The sequence below is a fragment of the Balearica regulorum genome, chromosome 18 (genome assembly GCF_011004875.1).
Source record: "Balearica regulorum gibbericeps isolate bBalReg1 chromosome 18, bBalReg1.pri, whole genome shotgun sequence".
Lineage (NCBI taxonomy): Eukaryota > Metazoa > Chordata > Aves > Gruiformes > Gruidae > Balearica > Balearica regulorum.
In genome coordinates this window covers 10,752,714-10,773,506 of record NC_046201.1, presented here as the reverse complement: position 1 = coordinate 10,773,506, position 20,793 = coordinate 10,752,714, and the positions used below count along the sequence as shown (strand labels likewise).

Below are 20,793 nucleotides of genomic sequence, written 5' to 3'. Positions count from 1 at the left end.
TCCGAGGCTCTATGGTTTAAGTGCTGCTGGTCTCTGGGGATCATCGGAGTTATTTAATCTAATGAAATCACCATTACTGGCTAATGAGGGTGCACCACAGGGATGTCTTTCCGGGGAAGGAAAGCAACAGTTAAATAACCGGCAGTCAGGGCCAGCGATTCGGAGCGCAGTAAGCTGAAGGTTTCACCCGGTTGGGACCCAGAGCTCTGGCTGCTTCTCTCTGGCACCTTCCTAATGGTGACTGCCGTTGCTGAGGACACCGTGGTGGCGAGATGCGGCCGGGTCCCTCCCGTCACCTCCCTGGGACACCCGGGCAGGCTGGGCCACACCAGTGCCACCTTCCCCTTCTTCTGGCCCAAGCAGGCGCTGTGGGACTCGATGGTCTCAAAGGTCTTTTCCAGCCTAAATAATTCTAGGATTCTGTGGGTTTTAACCCATCTCAGTGCTTCACCCTGTGCCGTGACTTGCTTTCGCTCTCTGCGTTGGCTCTCCCTGCGGTGGTCCAGGCTGTGTTGTCTGCTGGTTTTTAAGACGTTTTTCCCCCAAACCTCCTGTACGTTTTTATTTTCATTAAGCGTTTTTTCCTTATCTCCTTTTAGAGGGAGATAGGAGCCATTCCAGTTCACGTTTCCTATGCTGGCTTCGCAGCAATTTCTGAGCCGCCAGCCGATTCGGTCAGTACGGAGCAAGCCGAGCTGTACTGAGCCGGTTGCTTTCCTACGCGCTGAACTTATTGTATTCAAATATATTGGAGTTATATCAGCAGCAGGCAGGGACTCTGCCACTGTCAAATGCCAGCACAGCTGTATCCTGCGTAACCGGGGGAGTGTTCCTTCCCTGTAGTGCGTGCTCTAATTTCCCATTATTATTTCTTTAATAAGACTGATACTTACTGTACATCGCTCATTTGCTGCTAAAATTGGAGCCATTAGAGCAAAAAGCGGCAATTACCTTCCGAGCGGTGTGGCGTGTGAACCCAGCGCGGTGCCTCCCCGCAGGGGAAGCCTGAGACCTGGTGCCTTTCGGGAGCAGCCGCCCGCTGACGCCGGAGCAGCTCTGTAGGGACAGCTGGGATGGCTGTCAGGGGCACCCAGCATCCTCCGGAGGGAGGGTAGCACCCATGGGTGCTGGGGGAGGACGCATCTGGCTTGACGTCCGTGGATGATGGGGATGAGGAGGTGGTGTGTCTCCGCACATGCTGCTGAGTTATTTCAGGACACGTTACCTGTCGAGCGGCCAGGCTCCTCTCAGCAGCCTGTCCCCAAGGGGTGGCTTCTCCCCTGGAAAACAACCTCCATGCTGAAAAAAAAATAAAAAAGGAACATGTCTGGTAATTTAATCATATTAAGTGCTCCTAAAATCACGTCTGCGCTGCACAGCAGCATGCCAGAGGTGTCTGGAGGAGCAGCTGCAGCAGAACCGGTGAGGATTAGGTGCAGGAAGATGGGGCAAAGGAGGGATTTCAGGAGGAGGGCGGGTGAGTTGTGCCAGCAGGCAGGTGTGACAGCCCTGTCCTCCGTGACCACAGCCCGGCCGGCGCTGCAGGACGCCAGCCCTTGCCGCCACAGGGGCAACGCTCCGTCCTCAACGCCTCAACGGCACGGGTCCCCTCGGCGCGGCGTGGGAGCGCAGGCGATGCCCCGCGTGTTAACGAGGAGGTCCGGGAGCCGCCGTTGGCGAGGACGGTCCCTACGGGCAGCTCCGCAGTGACAGCCGGGATGTCTGTGTTCATTATGCACATCCCTTTCATGCCGCCTTCATTATTCGCGTGCTATCTAGTGTCATTAAGATATCAAGTTCATTTAGGTACATCCACTGTGGCAGTTTAATTATGTCTGGGTACTACTCTGTATTTTATTCATGGACTATCTGGGGGCGGTTGTCAAACACAAGCCCAGGAGATAAAGGTTCAGTGGCTGCAGAATGCTAATGTCCTGCTGGTTCCCTTTTGACAAATACACATGCCGGTTATTACCAAACTGATTATTTCATTCATTAACACCACATACATCAGCTCCCTTCACCCAGTATTATTGTATACATTCATCTTTTCATAAACAATTACCTGACAAGGTTGGGAAAGGCAAGTACCGGGGAATTAATGCTCCGATGGGAAGTTCCTGGCGTGGGTTAGTAACAAGGTGCTGGGGGTGTGCGGAATGCCCCGTTAGCGTGATGGCTTCATTAATCAAATTAGGGACAATAGCACGTCCCATGTGTGCCGTGTTTCCCAACAATACCAAACCCGTTGGCGTTGTGCTGGGGGCTCAGCGGATGGGGGTCCCTGTCCAGTTTGCGGTGAAGGGGGAGACAAAACGAAAGCCAGGGGACCTGGAGGGAAGGCTTGGCAAGCGTGCACCACGGCCAGACCATGGCGTGCGTTTCTCATCTGCCCTTCTCTTTGGTGGTGGTGGTGGTGGTATTATTATTATTATTATTGTCGTGAGGAACGTTTGCATGGGAACAGGTTCTTTGTTTATTGTTTGTGCCTTTTTTTCCGGCTTCCTCATATTGCTTTCCCGGAGCCGTAACCCTCCACGATAGCATTAGCAGTGGGGTGGGACTGATTAAGACACCGCGAACATGCAACCATCTGGGGAACAAAACCCCCTGGGTCTTCTTTCTACATTTTTTAACTGTAAAAGGCTGGTGATGGAGGAAAAAAAAGTACAGGGAGACATGAACAGTGAAAAATAAGCAAATGCATGAAATAAGTGATTCCTGCAGCTTTCTTAGAGTTTGTGGTGAAACCCATCGGAGAGGACTAGGGACGGTGCTGACCCAGCTGGAGCTCCCTCTTGCAGTCCAGATCTGCCGTGAGTAGCGTCCTCCAGCACGTTATGTCCAGCGTTAACCCCTATGGAAGGAATCAGCGATTTCCCTTGAGCACACAGCCCACGAGGCTTCACTGTGTCGTCGGTCCCTTATTTATTTCTTGAAGTACATTGTACCTTCAACTGTTTGCACCAGCAAGCTGGCTCCCTCCGGCAGGGAGGAGGAGCAGCTGCAGGAGGCCACCAGCACAGCCAGAATCAATTCAGCCTTTCACTCAAGCAGACACGCTCGGAAAGTAATGCTTCAGGGGTCACACTTCTGCGCTACTCCAGCGCAGAATTTGCAAACTAAATAAAGGATCCAAGTGAGATTTAAGTGCCTAACTCCCTTAGGCGCCTTTGAAAAAAGCCCCACTGGAATAACTAAGACGCTTTCTCTGTGCTTTTGCAAAAGCATTAATCCTCCTTGCTATCTCCACCAGTCTCTTTGATCACACTTCAAAATCTTCATCTCCAGGGGTCCTGTCTGGGCTTTCCAGAGTGACTTCAGAGCAGACGTCTCGCTGCTTCCTGGGGAGACCTGGGCTCCCAGCACATAGAATCACTTTTCAGAGCCGCCCGTGGCTCTCCATGTCGGGATGGAAGACGGAGGGGCCCGGCGGTGCTGCTGCCCCGTGAGGTGGGACCCCGTGCCCCGACCACGGGGCGATGCACCGGTTGTGGTGCCATGCTGGGCCGTGGTGTCGGCGTGGGTTTGAAATCCCTGCTGCTGCTGCTGAGTGTCAGCAGGGGCCGAGCCTCTTTTCCCTGCATTTTCCTATGTTTTCCCAGGGGAGCGTGATGAAAGAGGCAGCACGCCCAGGCTGGGTTGTCTCCTCTTCGTGGATGCTGAGAGAAGATGGGGGAAGGAGGGTTGGGCTTGCTAAGCGGAACGAGAGGCTGGGGGTCATCTTCAGGAGCTGATCTGAAACCCCCAGCCCATGCCCGTTCGGTGCTGAGTGAGGAAGATGAGGGTTTATTGGCCTGGATCCAGATGACTCAAGTTGACTCATTAAGCTGAAGTCACTAATTGTTTGGGGGTTTTTTTCATCCACTCATATTCTGGTGAGCACTTCTCTTTCGTTTTTTGGGGTTTTTTTTTTTTGTTTGTTTGTTTGTTTTAGATTAACGAGCTGGATTCACTCTTAGAAACCTCCATGTCACACTAATGCCTAAGCAACAGCCTCGCGTCCCCCCCTGCGCAGCGACGTGGAGCGTGGTACGCACCTACGGACCAGCCGGACCCGAGCTGGACGCGGGGTCTTCTCCTTCCTCCACTTGCTGTACGACTGACTCGTGAAATTTAGATCTGCTATCGACTAAAACTTCCTGAGAGACGTCAGATGGCTCGGTTTGGTACCGCGTTAGACGGCGATGCGTTCCCCGGGAGGAGGTGGAATAGCTGAGCACAGAAAGGAGCTCTTCATGCCCGACCTCGTGAGCTGCGGCTGAAATCCCTTAACAGACGGCGGGGCTGGAGGAGCCCGGGGCGCGATTGCTCACCACAGTTTTTTTCAGCTAACCCCTGCCTTGCCCAAAACTTGCAAATTAGGCTAGAAGGAATCTTTTTAAGCTTTCTATTTTCTGGAGACTTTTGCCCTCTTTGCACTTGACTGCGTTGCTCCAGGAATGAAAGTAGGGAGCCCTTTCCCAGCCATTACAGTTTCATTTAGCAAAAGGACAAAGAATTGGCATGGGAGGGCTGAAGAATGACTGCGAGGGTAAACTCGTGTGACTCCATATATTTTAGATCATAGCCTGAGGTCAGGCTCTCTTTTTTATAATACAGATAGGGGATTTTTTTGACCTTGCAGCAGGAGGAAATGTGTAGTGATATATAAAGAAGTCACTTCTCAGCATAATTTAAGAAACAGCCTCTGTTCTCAAAAGCAGAGGGGGGGTCTTTGAGGTGTCTGGCTCTTTCATGAAGCTCTCCGTTGACGTGCGTGCGCACACACGCACACACACACAAATATACACAAAGCATCTCCGGCAGTATAGGGCATGTCGCAGTATGTTCCAAAACCTAATAATCTCTGTTGAATTGTCGCGGACTCCAAACCAATATCTTGGAGGATGGATCCTTTTATCTCTGCAGGGAAAGGGGAAAGCCCTTCTCCTCGCTCCCGACAAACCCCGGCCGTCGGTCCATGAACCTGCAGGGCCGCAGGGGTGTGCAAAACTCCCGCGGTGGCCGAGTGGCCCCAGTGGGTCTCAGCTCCTGCATCCGCTGCCCATTTCCAATATTATTGCCCTACGTCCGGCTCCAGCTGCTTTAATTTAGATACTTTAGTTCCCACACTCACTAGGTCCTGATTTTTGGTCTCTGAAATCTGGTGGGATTTCTCCTCCTCCAGAGGGAAGGAGGATGGAGGAACACCTTTTTTTTCTCCAAATCACGGCCATTCAGTGGTTTTCTGTGTACTTCCAATTTCCAGGCAACGTTTCATTCCCCTCCACACTACCTGCAGCTTCTCACCCACCGCCCCTCTCTCCTGCTCCGGTTCCCATCCTAGCTCCTTTCCCATCCTTCTCCTCGTCTTCCATGGGAAGAACACATGCATTGCTGTGCGTCTCAGTGGCTGAAGGTGCGCGTGTGTTTGTGCCCAAGAAAAATGAGGCAGACATGGAAAACAAGCAAATCACATTATATATTGCAGGCAATAATGTAGCTCCCGGGGGACAGAGATAATATAGTGCGAGACAAAGGAACAATAGACTTTGCTGGCCTGAGCGCTCACTTGATTGTGGCTTTTCTGGAATTACTCTTGACTTCTTCTGCGTGAGTGGTGAATTGGGCCTCGGAGCTGATAGGAGATCGGGTCTGGGGGCTGCGCTGCATCGTTTTGTGCAGGATCTCCTCCCGCACGTAGTGCTCCTAGGGGGAGGGTCTTGCTCCGCACAGGAGCCCCGCAGCACAAGGGACGGGGATTATTTTAAACCTGGTTGTGATTTTTGTGGTTTAGAAAAACACGCTGCTGTCTGAGGGACTTTGTCCGGAGAACGGTGTTGATTCGCGGTCCAGTTTAGGGGTGGGTGCCATCAGCAGCGGGAGGGGAGCACCGGAGATCCCCTGAGTTTCGGGTGCAGAAGGAGGCATCAGGACGAAGCCGCTGGCGTTAACCACGCAGAGTGCTTCCCCCCGCGCCGTGGCGGGGCTTGGGGTGCTGGCAGGACACGACGGGGCTGCTGCTCCCCAGGTTTGCAGGCGGCTGAGTGGGGGACGCAGGGCCAGGTTAAGGCAGAGGCTGTCGGAGCGCGTGGTGGGGATGGCTTTCCTCACCAGCCCCAGAGGAGCCTTCCAGAGCAAAGCACCGCCGGCTTTTGGAAAAATCCCAGCTGGGATGCTCTGCTGGGGGCTCCCCAAAATTCCCTCTACAGAGGCAGCCAATGCTTTGAGCTATGCTTCAGACTTCCCTTCTTCCCTTCTTCTTTCCTCCCTTTCTCCATTTCTTCTTCTTCCTTTCCTTCTCCTTCCTTCCCTTTTTTCTTTCTCTATCTTCTTTCCTTTTTCTTTTCATCTTTTTCTTCTTTCTTTTCCCTTCTCTCTGTCTCTTTCTTTCTCTCTTTTGCTTTTTCTTTCTGTCCGTCTGTCTTTCCACCTTTCTTAGACCTCAGCAAATTCCAGGAAGGCATCAGTTGTCTTTAACACCCAAAGGAAAAATCGAAGGGAAGGGTTCAATTACTCGCATGAAAAATGAGTCTCCTAACCGAGGTCTATCCATTTGCTAGTTGTGCTTGTTTTAAAACTGAATTATAGAGACTGCACATTTTTCTGGAGACAAATGCATTAATTTTTCTCAAAACAGACAAGAGGGAAGCAGAGGGAAAATAAGATAATAAGAGTTTCCCCAGTGATTTATATGCCTTTGTGAAAAATAATGGGGGCAGACGGCAGCGCACACCGGCAGCCCGTGGGGGAAGGGGCGGGGGGGGTGGCAGGGACGACTGCGAGGAAAACTGCCAGAAGTCCCAGTAAGATTGTTGGTTTTAGATGATATAAGATCACTTTATGTCTCTAGCTGGCTTGAAAAATCTCTCTTTCGCTCTCTCTCTATACACACATAAAATATATGCCATATGATGCACTTAAAATCAGCGCAGGCTATACTGTTTATACAGGAAAGGATTGTGTTTCTCGCCGACCTCTCCCCAGCCCTCCTTCTTCTGCCGAAGGATAAACTGGGACCTTTAGAAAACAAAGTGGTGGCTACAGTTTTTAACAGATTTGCTCTTGCATATATTTATATAGGGCAGGCGAGCCCTTCCCCAGGGCCGGCTGCCTGCACTCTCGGGCAAAAACCAGGAGGGTTGAGTTTATTTTTTTTTTATCTGTTCACTTTGGTTTGATTTATGTACTAAAAGAGATATTTTTATTATAGTGCATAGTAAATTGGGTTTCTTTATTGCTCATGAGAGCTGTTTTCCAAAATTGGACTATTTATATAGTACACTGATTGCGATGTATTTCCGATCTTAATGTCTAACTGTAGGGAATAAAAAAAATTATACCGAATCGTATTTTTTTTTAGAACTACAACATCTTTTGAAATAAGATGAAATGGGTAACTTTTTCTCGAGAAGATGCTGTGGCACTCAGCAGTTCCCAGGAAATCTTCTCTTCTTACCAAGTAAAGGCTTTCGGTGGGAACTGGAGCCTCTGGAAGGGTTTGAGGCAGTTTTGGGGTTCGCCCGTTGGTGTAATCCATGGGAAACGGGTCCGGGAGGCCAAAGGCCACCGGGGCTGTAGCACCTAGGCTGATATTTCTCTCCAGTTACTTATAGGAATGATTCAATGAATTTATTCCCCATTGGTTTCCGACTGGAAAACCCTGCGGTGTTCAGACGGATACGAGTGCAGAGGGAGGCTGGAAGTGATGCTTTAAAGCAAAACCTAAAGCTGTTCCAGGGCAGATGGTTAATTGTGTGGTTCAATTTATTTGCCTAATGCAAATCACATCCCTTTTGCCCATGGCGCTGGGGGAACCGGATTCCTGTTTGTTTTGCTAAAAACTGGGCTGAGATTTCACCGCATCTTCTGCAGCTCCCACGTGACGCTCCCCTGCAGCGAGAAGGCTTTGTGGTCCGCAGCGGAGGATCACCATATCACCAGGGCTGGTGGAGAGGAGAAACATCAGCTCCCACGGAGAAGAGCTGGGATGGAGATAAGCTGCCAACACCACGTTGGTTTGCAGGATTCAACCTCCCATCTTTACGGCTCCAGGCCTATGAAGGTGCTTTAGTGGATGGCAGCATCCCCTTCTCCCATCCCAAAACCCAGCACTGGGGTGTGCTGTGGGTCTGGACCCCCCCCTACCCTCCAGCCTCAGACCAGGAGGGTGTTTCAGGGGGTTCCCAACTTCCCAAATGGGCCTAATTGAAGCCTAAAGAGATTTTTCACAGATTCATGGCTTTTCAAAGGAGAAATTTGCATATTAATAAGAAGCTGTTCAGACTGATTGGCTTAATGTGTTTGGGGTAAGTATAATTAAATGTCAAGGGAAATATATCATGAAGTAATGAAGCTGAAGCTAATTTATCAAAAAATGAGTCCTAGAGAGGGAGACATTTCCAATAATAAACAGTTCTTTAACCTTCCTCTTTAAGATGATTTGCTTAGTCAGGGCTGAAACGTGCGGTCTTGAAGATCCTCGAGTGAGAGAGACGTGAGATGGTTATTGGTTTGGGGGCGGAGGTTTTTCCGTGCTCTCCCCAGTACGACCCCCTCTGCCCTGGGACCCCGACGAGGCTCCCCGCAGGTCCAGGTGCAGCTCTGGTCCCTGCAAGGCCGCCCGGGAGGATGTCTGGGGGGATGTACGCATGTAACGCTTCAGGGGTGCCCTTAGGGAAGAAGAACGGGCTTGAGGTTTGATTATATCAGGTGCTGGGTCATTTATGCCCCTTTTTTAGTTGTCCCTCAATCTTTTCTCTTTACTCCGTAAGCTTTTCAGAGCACGTGCCATCTCCTGCTCTGTTCACGTACTGGCCGGGGATAAAGATCAGCCTGTGCAGGCAGAGCTTTAAATGCGAACAAAAAAAACCGCAGTGCACATTCAGAATTGCAATGCAGGTCCCAAAACTGGGTATTTTAACGTCACAGTTGAGGAGGGTGAGGCCCAGGCTGAAGGCTGTGCTGGTCCCTGACTCTTCCGCATCCCTCCATGTGATGGGAAGAGGTTGTGAGCTCCTTCCCCACCGTGCAACCGTGCAGTGGGCAAACAGGCACGCGCTTTTCGGCAAACCTGCTGCTTTGGGAGAGTTCATAGGATTCATTTCCAGCCTGACTGTCCTCTGCCGCCCGCCTCCGGCAGCGACTTTTACTCCCGTGCACGGTGGGAGGGGGACTGGGGGCTCCTGATTGGCACTTTGTGTGGTTGCAAGGGGGAAAGGCAGGGTGCAAGGCTGCAAAAGGATGGTGCCCATCATCGCAGCTGGAGAATCTTCCCTTGGCCTAATACGGCACAGAGGGGAATCAGCAGGTTGCAGAATAGAGGCAGCTCTAGAAGAGAGCAGAACTCGTGTCCGTTTTCATTAAGAGGCACCACAGTTGCAATAAAAACCAGCACCAAAAAGCCAACAGAACCAGCCACCAGAAGCCTGAATTTACCCGAGCAAATCCATCCGGGAAATGAGGAATCACTTTTCATTTGGGAGCTACGTTGGAAATATGATTAAATCACTGTGGGTCTGATTTGCTCCCTCGTTGGAATTAGCTGGTGCTGCAGGGCTTTGGCAAACAGCTCGTGCCCTGCGCTTGGAGCCCTCATCGCTGCTGGGGTGAAGCTCTCGTGGTGCTGGAGAGACCTCTGAGATGTGAAAGGATGGGGGAACAGAGAATTCCTGTGGCCGCTGCTGGAGGCGATGAGTGCTGGGTCCACGTCTGATGGAGAAGGGCAGGGTTTGTGCTCCCCGGTGCATGGCAGACCCCAAACCTGCGCACTCACTAACACCGCTGGGAGCTCCTTGGGAGGAGCTCTAAGGCTGGGATCAAGAGCAGGCTCCTGGCCAGGCCAAAAGCGACCCACTGCAGGGGCCCTCAGCAGCGGGGGTGCTGATGAAGCCATCCCCAAGCCCAGCAGAGAAGGCTCCCTTAGGTGGTGTCTGGTGGTGTCTCCATTCCCGTACAAAGGATGGAGATGTGGTCTATGGCCAAGGGCTCTAGAGCTCTTCATCTGCTTCTGGTAGGCGGACGGCTGGGATTTACCAGCAACGCCACCGGGCAGGACCCAGCACCCTCCCAGACGGCTGCAGAAATGCGCCGCGATGACTTGGCTTTTTAGCCATTGGAAAGAAAACAACTACAAAACGGCCCTTTTCCAAACCCCAGCTGGTCAGGCCGAAGGAAGCGGCAGTGCCACCGTGATTGCCTCAGCTCCGATGAGTTTCTTGTTCCAGCAAAGAAAATCAATGGCTCGCACGGCTAATGGCATCAGAGGGTTTCTGCTTGTCGATACCACTTAGACACCGGCAGTCTCTGGGAGATGCCCAGATGTGCTTCCCAGCACAGCGGATTTTCGGGAGCCTCTCGGCATGATTCCTTCTCCCCGACCGCTCGTGGGACGCCAGGACAGCGGCGTCACCTCTTCCCGTTGGCACGGCCTTCGCTAGGAGCCAGGAGGCCACCGGGCACCTGCCTGAGCATAGGGCTCCCTGCTTACCTGCCACCCTCAAAGCAGCAGCTCTGCCCGTCAATAATTAATCAGAGCAATTAGGCAGAAGGCTTGCATGTTGTAATTAGCTCTGAGCAGTGCGATCTCCCATCTGGGGGGGGGCAACGAGGCAGGAGCTGAGCACTGAAAGCACAGCGGGGGGACGGTGCTGTCGAGCAAAGCGCCCTGTGCAGCCCCTCTTTGCGTGGAAATGCCCCCCTGCCCCTGCGACACCCCGCAGCCCCATCGCTCCGGGGCCGGGGAGCCTGACGTGAAGTTACGTGTGTGCCCGCTCGTCGGGGGGCAGAATGAACCCCTTATCTGGAGGACGTAGCTGCTTCCTGCCGGGTTACCTTGACCCTGGCTCCGCGGGGCCGCAGCCGCCCTGCCCTTGCCCAGGGATTGTTCCTGCTCTTCCTGAGCAAGGTCACGGCCCCGAGAGCTGGAAAGAGAGTATCCACCTGCGGAGGTACCGCAACGGCCCGTGCGGTGTCCTGGGTGGGTTTCCCAGCTCCTCGGGAAGGAGAAGGCTTCCCGGCGGTGGGCTCGGGGCAGGGTGACGCCGGCTGTTACTCCCGTGGACACGGCGCTGACAGCTCAGTGTCCAAGTCACCGTTCTGGCGGCTGTGAGATCGCTGGAGTGGTTTTTCTTGAACGCTGAAGCGGTTAAACCCGCCGGTGGCAGGGAGCAGAGCTGCCTGTGGCACTTGGCATGCGGCGGGGGGGCAAACGGCCGAGGACCCCCCGGGGACCCCGTGCAGCCCCTGAGAGTTGGTTGGACTGACAGATGCCTTTGCCAGGATGCCCATGCGATGGGCACAGCGTGGGTGCCCGGATGGGCACGGCCACTTGCCTCTTCCCTCTGTTGCACCCCCCCTCCCCGGACAGACCCTGCCTGCCGCCCGGGCTGGGTTTGGGGCTGGGACGCCTGGCTTTGGGTGCTGCTGTGGGTTTGGATGGGGACAGGGCAGGTGTCCGGGGTCCCCGTGGCTCTGCGGGCTACAGCTCAAGCAGAGGTTGGCACCACCGGTGCTGGCTGCGTCCCGTGTCGGGCTGTCGGCCATGTCCTGGACTTCAGCGGGAGCTGAACTGGAGGGAGAGAAGGGAGGGCCGGGAAGGCAGCGCTGCTGATAAGATGCTGCTTGACAGATACAGCGTGGAAACAGATGCTAGCGGCTGCAGATGTAATGAGATACATAAATACTGAGACTTGCTCAAATAAACGCTGGCATCCGCCGTACGGACGAGCTCGGGAGCTCCTGACGCCGCTAACATGGAGCAGTCAGATTTGGGGGGAGGAGAAGCTCTGCCTCTGCGAGAGCGCTTTATTCAGGAAGGTGGCATATTAACGGTGTGCCATGTTTATCCCCTGCAGGGATGCCTGCGGCCAGGGCTGTGCCCACAGCACCCAGCAGTCACCGTCCCTGCAGCCCGGGCTCCAGCGCAGGTGAAGGTGCCCACGCTCAGCACCGGCTGCCTGCCACCAGGTCTGGTTTTTGGGGTATTTGCTAAAAGTGACGGTGCACCCCGTGTGCTCTGGGAACGGCCCTTTCATCCCAGCGCAGCTCAATGCAACGAGGCCCCGTTTTCGTGTACGCTTTGATTGTAAACCCCTCTGGAGTGTCGGGGCTAAGAGCCCTCTGTCCTGGGAGGGACCTTGCTGAGCTGGGCACGGGGAACGTGCCAGGGTGCCAGGAGGGTGCTCAGCACATCGCGGGGGACCAAATAACCCAGGGACCATTTACCACTCGTAGAAATGAAGCAGTCCTGCCGGACGTCTTTCCGACCACGGCCAAGGGAATGGAACCGGGATTCTCCCAGCAGAGGAGATGCACTCATCCTGCACGGTTCGCAGTGGTTCAGTGGGGACAGGGGAGCAGAGCCAGAAGAAAACCCCGGGCTCCTGACTGTACCGCAGTTGGTTCGCGAGGGTGCAGGTGCTGGGAGATGACGGTTGTGTTGTAGGTCCCCCAATAACACCTACATCTCCCCGCGGGTTCTCTTTACCCAGAGAAGGTGCCTCAGCAGCCCGATGGGTGGGGATGGCAGAGACCCGCCATCTCATTGTCCCCTCCCGGGGCCACTCCCGCCTCTCCTTTTGCTCCAGCCTCAGCCCAATCCATCCTCCCTTAAACCCACGGCACGGGTCTCCTTTCGATATTAATGTCAGCTGGACTTGATTTTACACCCAGCAACGCGACGGGCCATTTTCTTTTTCCCTCCCCGACCTCGCTGATCCTTTGCCACTCTCCTTTCAGCTTCCTCGGTCCCACAGCTTTCCTTGGAGGGTTTGGGGGTTGTTTTTTTTTTTGATTTTTATCAGTTTCCTGAGATGCATCTTTCCCCGTATTGATTTCACCTGACGTCTAACCCCGACGTGCCCTCACGGCTCATCAAAGCCAATTTAGAGCCTTGCTGGAGCTGCCAGGGCAGCGGGGCTGAGGCACCGGCCTCCTAGGAGGGACACGTTCATCTCTATAGGCAGCGGGGTTTTTAATTTACGTAGACATACCCGCTACCAGTTCCATCAGGTTATCGCTCCTGCCAGAGCATTTTTCTTTCCACTCACCTCCTGTGCACGCTGGAACGGCACCGCTGGGAGCGCCGGCTCGGGCGGGGGCAAGGCGAGCGCTTGTGGTAGCAGGTTTTTGCTTTTTTTTACAATTTTCCTTTGCAGTCACTACTTAAAATGATTTGAAAGAAAAGGAGAAATGGGGGGTGGGAGCAGAAGACAACTTGCTGATGGCTGCAGTAGCACAGGGAGCAATGCGCACCGCTGCGGGGGTGTGAGGCCGCATCGAGTCACAGTGCTCGCCGTGCCTCAGTTTCCCCATCCTTCCTGTTCGTTAGCTTCAGGCTGGAGGAGGCTCCTGGGATTGCCAGCCGTGTTACAGCCACACTCCCGCCCCATCCTGGAGACAGAAATTCTGGCAGCATTTCTGCAGAGAAGCGTGAGGAGAAATGAGCCCCCTCAGATGGTTAATTTTCCCTCTCTGCTCCCCTAGCCCTGCCATAGCATCCGCCATCGCGCCCCATATGGAAGGCAGCACACGAGTAAGAGGCAGAAACCGCCATCGAGTGGGACCGAAGGGCACGAGCCTGCCAGCACCCGTCTCAGGTGCTGCTCGGATTTTTGGGTGGTGATGGAGGGGGTTTCCCTCGAGCCACTGCTGGCTCCCAGAGATGAAAGGAATGTATTTTTTGGTCGCTTTGTGGTGCAAAGGCAGGATTTGGGATGGGTGTTTGCTGGTGGGAGAGCGTCTGATCCCCCACCCCGTGACCCCGTCTTACGTCTCTGGGAGCAGATATGGCCCTTCCTTGCCGGAAAGGCTCTTCCGTGGGATTCAGGGTCCTGCAGCTGACTGCGGAGCTGTTGGGCTCTTTCAGCAAGAGCAGCATTTCTCTGATACGGTTTTTCCTGCGATGACCTCTTCGGTGGCACTTCCTTATAAACAACACTCGCCACCACAATTTTTTCCTTTCCTTTCCCAGCGCTGCTGCGGGCTGGGGCGTCCCGAACCCCAGCCAGACCCTGGCTATTGAATCTGGAGCAAAACCAAACTGAGCAGCGCAAAAAGTAACAGAGGGCAGGTTTCTTCTTTGAATTATTATTATCTATTAGTTATTATTATGGTTTATTATTGTTATTATTCTTTATAATTATCACATTCATAGGCAACTCATCTCGAGCCATGGAAACGGGCAGGGTCCTCGGATGCTCTAATTTCTGCCCGGGGGTTTTCCTTCCCCACCGTTTCTTTACATGTATCCCACCGCTTGGACCAGCAGCTCGGGCTAATGGCAAAGATGGAAAAAGCACCTGGGGGCTGGAGCGAGGTGCCCCCAGCCCAGGCTGTCTGGGGAGGGTCTCTTGGGGTGCAGCGCAGGGGTAAGCAACGCCCTTCCGCTGTGTCTCATATCCCCGCTGCGGCTTGCAGGCAGCGTGATGGCAAGGTCCCGACAGCCAAAGCCACCAGCAGCTCGGGGAAAGCCCAGCTCCGTGTGCACAGGCTGTGTGAAACTCCAGCTTCACGTCTCTGCGTCGTTCCTATCTTCTACCCAGCAGATAGTTCCCGGCCTGCGTGCCCTTGCTGCGGCCAGGTCAGCGGGAACGTGGCCAAAGATGAGGGTGAACGTCGGCGCAGAGGAGGAGGAGGAGGGGGCTCTGCGGCGGCATCTCCTCCTTCGCTGCCTCTCTGCTGCTGCAGTCGGGTGGGGAGAGCACCAAGTCAGCCCAGCAGCGTGCTGGAGGGACACGAGCAACGTCTCCGTGCTGCCACTGCCACACAGAAGTGCTGGCCACGGGTTTTTCTGCAGCTCAGGACTCGGCAGGGGGTGGGTTTGCACCCTTCAGGCTGTACCTTCGCTGTGCCTGCAGACCCGCTCTGCTCCACCCTCGGGCGCTGGGCGAAGCCATGACTGCCCGGCTCTCCTGCGATCAGGATGTCGGCGTTTGGCGAGCAGGGACTGATCTTTCTCCTTCGCTGCTCATTCACCCTGGGTCATTCCTTGCTCCAGCACTTGCAAACCCCTGTGCTGGGCCAAACCCGTTCTGGGCATCCTCCTCCTCCTGCTCCTCCTCCTCCTCCTCCTCCTCCTCCTCCTCAGCTATATTGCAGTTGCCGTTCCAGGCAGTGCACAAACTCCCTTTGCTGCTGCAGACGAGCTCGAGGTAGACCTGGCCATGCACTCAGCTGGAGAAGGGTGTGCAAGACCCCGCAGCTGAGGCGCTGCCTGGGTGCAGGGCAGCACGGGGTGGGGGGATGACAGCATCGGTCCTCTCTATGGCGTCAGGCTGGCACACCTTGCTCTGGATGATCATTTCAGCCCAGGCAGCCTGGATGGCTGCGCTCTGGCAGGCTGGTTATTAAAACAAAAAGTCTTAGTAGGACAGCCAGGGAGAAGGCACTCGGCTTCTGGGGTTAAGAGGAGACGAGTCCTGCCCTTAGCACGTGATTGGGGCAGGTTTTACTAGAGGCCAGAGAGCACGTGGGGCTGATGATAGCTGTAATCACAGCGGCTTTATTTATCGCTCTGGGTTGCGATGGCGTGAGGCCTGGTGAAGAGCTGCCCTTATCTGCCGATGTCAGCCTCCCTGCGGGAGAGATCTGGATTAGATTTATGTGGGAAAGCCTTGCAGCAAGTCCATCCACGGCTGCTTCTGCCTTGCACGCCGCAAAGGAGCCCAGGAGGTCCCGAGCGGGATGTGGCTTGGTCCAGCCAGGAGCAAAGCGGCAATGGACTTCAAACGGCAAACTCACCTCGAGTTGTCTGGATCCAATAACCAAAAGCTGCTCCCACTTCTGTGGCAAACAGCAGCATGGGACTGCTCCTCCTGCATGAAACCGGCTGTCACGTCCCAAAACCTCATTTCTGGAGCAGCCAACGCTTGTTTTGTCACTAACCACCAGCTTCTCTTGCTGCTTTGAGTTGGTGGGAGAGCAGCACGGGTCAGCTGAGGCAAACCAGCTGCTAATTTAACCCATTTCCCGGCCCCTGATGGAGCTGAGGTGGGTACCCAGCGTGGGCTGATGGCAGCCACCACCACCATCTATTATTGCATCTGTTCCTCCAAGTTGGATTTCCAGAAACACGACCCTTGGGTGCTCAGTCCTGTAAGGAGGGAGCCTGGTATGTTAGTCTGGTTTCTTGACATAAAGCGATGCTTTCTTCCCCAGAATTGCGCTCTTGCTAAGAACAGGGACTCGAGATCAGGTGGCATCAATATGTGAACTGTCCTCCAGGGTCGAGCCAACACCCTGCTTGCTCTGGGAAGCTTAACGTCAAGATTTTTTTAAGGGCACCACTGTACAGTCCATAAAGAGATACAAAAGCCCGATAACCCTGACACTAAAGATCAGTTCCCACACCAGGAGCGTCTGGGGGTTGGGAGCCTGTTACGGGGATGTCCTAATGCGACCCCCAGCACTGAAGTGCCGATGCCAAGGACTGGCACACCAGGCTGCACCAGGAAATCCCAGAGCAGCACCGCATGCGTTGCTGGGACCTGTGACCGCCTGGTGCTCAGCCCTTGCACAGCATCACCCCCAGCCCGGCCCTCCGAGGCAGCCGCAGCTCTGCCAGCCTGCCCGGGTGCCGGAGGGTTTGCTGCAGCAGCTCCTGGGGAAGATGAATCCAAACGGTTGCATTACCGAAGGGAAGTCCTGCGAAACCCACTGGGGTGGGGAAGGGGCCACAGCCCCCCCGCGAGCAGCAGCCCCGGGAGCCGCTTCCGGGGGCTTTGGCCGTCTGGGACATCACTGCGGGGAAGAAAGTACGGACCTGGAAAAGGCCAGATATGGATATGCATGCATAGCCGAAATGCTCCCTTGGAGGAAAGTCTTCCTCCCCTATTAAGTAATTAAATAAAGCCCCAAGCTCTACTAAAATTAAAATAACAGAATCCATTTATTCTGGCAGGGCACGCTGGTGGCTGCTTTTGCCAAAAACATTTTTGTGGTTCTCGTCTTTTCAAGTGGCTCTTTTGCAATAAAACCCAGATGTCATTAGTCCAGGGAGGCCTCCAGGCAACTGTTTACGTCCATGAAAGATGCCCTTTGTAATTAATTAATCTCCCAAAAGCTGTGGTAGCACATTCCCCGTGGCTCCTGGCGTGTCCCTGCCCGCCGGCCCTGGCAGCCGAGGTGCGTGCTCATTCCTGGGCGCTGAAGAAAGCTTTTGTGTTGCAGCCTCGCCACGAAAGGGGTTAATCTCCTCCTTGGGAAGACACAGCGGAGATTTCAACACTTATCAAAAGACAAACAGAAGTCAGCACGCCTTCCCGCTGCCCTCGCCCCGCTGCCGGTTCAGCAGCTCCTGCTCTTGCTCAACAGCAACTTGCAGTTGCAGGAGGCGGCGTTACAGCGGCAGGGACCGGGGGGCACCGAGCCGGCAGCGGGGAAGGGGGGGTACAGCCTGGTTCCTTCCCCCTTTTGGGGGCTCAGGTGCTTCCAGGTGACTCTGTCAGTGCAGGGTTTCCAAAGCAGAGGGCAACAGCACGGCACCTGAGAAATGGGGACTTGGTGCAGACGGGGCGGGGGGAAGGTGATTCATGAAACTGCCCTGAGCAAAAAACCGTCTGCCGAGCCGCCCAGCCCCGTACCTTCTGCCAGATGGTGGCTGGTATCGGGCAGCGGACGCAGACGAGTGTCGAAGGCTGGTGGTTTGTCGGGCTCCTTGTCCCGTTATCTCCTCCCAGCTGAGGGCGATGGGGGCTGAAGCGGCTCCGGGACTCTCACATTTCATTGCCACCAGCTCATTTAATCCACCGTGAATTTGGCCAGTCTGTTTGTGAACCATTTACACTTTGGGCCTTTGCAGCATCAGGTGATGGCCAGTCCCACCGTAGAATTATGTGTCTGCTCGGCAAAGGCCGTGCTCGAGCTGGTTTTCAACCCGTCTCCATCCTTAGTGTCACCAGCGGTTGCCTTTATGTCTGCACGTCCTTCAGGATGCATGAGAGCTGTCTCCTACCCCTCAGCTTGTTTCTTCTCCAGCCTGAATGTCCCAAATTTACAGTTACCCCCCCCAAACAGAAACCCTCGGCAGAGACCAGCAAAGATTTGGCTTCTCTAGGACCGTGACTTTGCTCAGCCTCTATGTAATGTGCTTGCAAATAGAAAAAAAAAAAAAAAAAAAATCGCTTTAGGACGGGTCAGTCCTCGCTGCCTCATTTGTAACATAACGACTCAGCCTGGGGTTTGGTTGTTATTGGTGTTTTTAGCTGTTGTTGGCTTTTCATTGTTGCTTTTTTGATAGATGAGTTTAATTTTGCTGGCATATTGCACAGGTTTGCAAACCAGATGTTGCTGCTGCAAGACGGTCACAATAAAGCAGGCGGGGAGCAGTTCATCACGGCACACGGGTGTCGCAACCGCAGCGAGGTCAAAGACGAGGGGTCGGGGCGTGGGGGGATGCGGGTCCCTGTTCCTCGGGACCCGGGGCCACAGTTGCCATGAGAACTGCTGGTGCACGGCAGTGAACCTCGCCGGCACCGCAGCCACCTCCCATCCATCTCCCGTTGCCCCCGGGAAGGACCGGACCGTCGGAAGGAGACCAAGCTGCGGAGGGGGAAACTCTGCCGAGAGCCTGGGAGAAGGGCTGGGTTTGTGTAACCCAGTGGTGGCGGTGGTGGGAATCGCTGGTGTTTTGCAGATGCTGGCTCCGGTCCGGGGGTGATGCGAATGTGAGGGGATGGGATGCGGCGTGCTGGGCAAGGGGGAGCAAGGACGGGAGCTGGGAGCACCCGAGAGGAGCAGAGAAACGGCCACTCGTACGGCTCCTGCACCTTCCTGGCTTGTCTTCTTGAACACGGAGGAGCTGAGGTTATCCTGCAGCCATGTCCTGCTGTCCTTTAGCAAATCATACCCAAGGCCTGGCCCAGGAGGGCTTTGAACTCTCAAGGGGACCATGGAGCAGGATGGACCCTGGCCCGAGCCCCCAAAGCCCCTTCCCGCTCCTGGCTGGGAGAGCGTCCCGAAGCAGCCTGCGTGTAGGATTTCTTTGGATGGAAGAAGGAAATTGCTGAGGTTGGGGGGGGGCGGGGGCTGATACTGCACATTTTTATGTGACATCAGCTTGCTGCCACCTTGAAAATACCAAAAGATAGAGTCTTACATCCCGGCCCTTGAAAATCCCTCATGCCCTGCAGGAAGGGAGTGTTGTTACTCCAGAAATTCACTGTTATTCCAAGGAATTTAAGTCAATCTGCAGGAAACCCCAGTGTGGGCAGGGAGGAATTTAAAGGGCTGGGGCATTAGGGCTGTAGAGCTGTGCTGTGTTTACAGTCCCGTTGCAAGAAGGGAGGTGGGATCCCCCCCTCAGGAAGCCCCTTAGAGGCCGTGAATAGGCAAAATGGATTTTGGGGTAATTCTGGAGAAACAGGCAGCCAAAGGAAGGGGGAGATCAGGAGTGTGTTCAGGTGCTTTGCTGAACCAGAGCGTTACGGGCCTCCTGACAGTCCGCACAAGGAGGAACGGGAAAGCAAGCTGGGCTGGAGGCGTGCGGCTCAGGAGCATCCTGCCCCTGGTACCCAGGACCTCCCCGGAGCTCTGCCTGCGCTCCGCTCCCCCGCCCTGCCAGGGCCAGTCGGCACTAACGTGTCCCTCTCTCCCCTTCTCTCAGGGACCTCATGCCCAGGACCCTGGAGGGGCAGATCACCATGGAGAAGACCCCCAGCTACTTTGTCACCAAGGAGGCCCCAGCCCGCATCTCCTCCATGTCCAAGGGCACAAAGCTCATCGTGGTGGTGCGGGACCCGGTGACCAGAGCCATCTCGGACTACACCCAGACGCTCTCCAAGAAGCCCGATATCCCCACCTTTGAGAGCCTGACCTTCAAAAACAGGACTACGGGCCTGATCGACACCTCGTGGAGCGCCATCCAGATTGGCATCTACGCCAAGCACCTGGAGAACTGGCTCCTCTACTTCCCCATCGGGCAGATCCTCTTCGTCAGCGGGGAGAGGCTGATCAGCGACCCCGCGGGGGAGCTGGGCAGGGTCCAGGACTTTCTGGGCCTCAAGAGGATCATCACCGACAAACACTTCTACTTCAACAAAACCAAGGGGTTCCCGTGCCTGAAGAAGGCGGAAGGCAGCAGCAAACCCCACTGCCTGGGGAAGACAAAAGGCAGGACCCACCCCGACATAGACCAGGAGGTGGTGCAGAGACTGCGGGACTTCTACCGGCCCTTCAACATGAAGTTCTACCAGATGACGGGGCAGGACTTCGGCTGGGACTGAGGCTGAAAAAGATAATTTAAGAAAAGGAAAATATAATATAATATATATTTTTTTTACGTATCAGTAGAGAGGGGGAAAATACAGAAAAAAAAAAATAGTTGTGCTGAAACATGATTTGTTCTGATTTTTTTTTTCTTTTGGCATTGCTTTGTTTTCTTTCTTCTCTCAGAGATAAGGTGATGTGTCTGTCCAGAAAAGGAGGCTGTGAACAGCAGCCTGGTCCTATCGACATCAAGTGCAGCTTGGCTGCTTCCTTCAGTGGGCCCAAGGTTTAGCACTGTCTCTGTAAAAAAAAAACCAAACAAAAACCAAGTGCAAGGTTTTTGGATGTCCTCAGGTCCACCTCCAGAAATGACAGGGGTGCTTGGGGGAACTCAGAGCCTTACTGGAAGGTCAGCCGGATTTTGGCTTGGAAAGGCCATTTTAGACCAGATGTCATCACTTTTGACAATGAAACAAAGGGAGCTTGATATCTAATTTGGCTTTCCAACCCTTACCTTAGGGAGTTGTTTTATGGCATGAAATCTTTGGTGAAATTTTTTTCATATATCCAATTTTTTGTTTGACTTTTGCCCCCCCTAAATCAAGC

General features: G+C 54.3%; 1 protein-coding gene across 1 annotated transcript in view; it reads left to right on the top strand.

Moving 5' to 3' along the window:
* Nucleotides 1-20,495, top strand: part of LOC142604388 (heparan sulfate glucosamine 3-O-sulfotransferase 3A1-like) — a 35,541-nt gene extending 15,046 nt beyond the window's left edge. The window contains exon 2 of the mRNA XM_075770611.1: nucleotides 19,586-20,495. Coding sequence (XP_075626726.1) covers nucleotides 19,586-20,204 — 619 coding nt within the window. The 3' untranslated portion in view covers nucleotides 20,205-20,495. The remainder of the gene's footprint in view (nucleotides 1-19,585) is intronic.
* The last annotated feature ends 298 nt before the right edge of the window (nucleotides 20,496-20,793 follow it).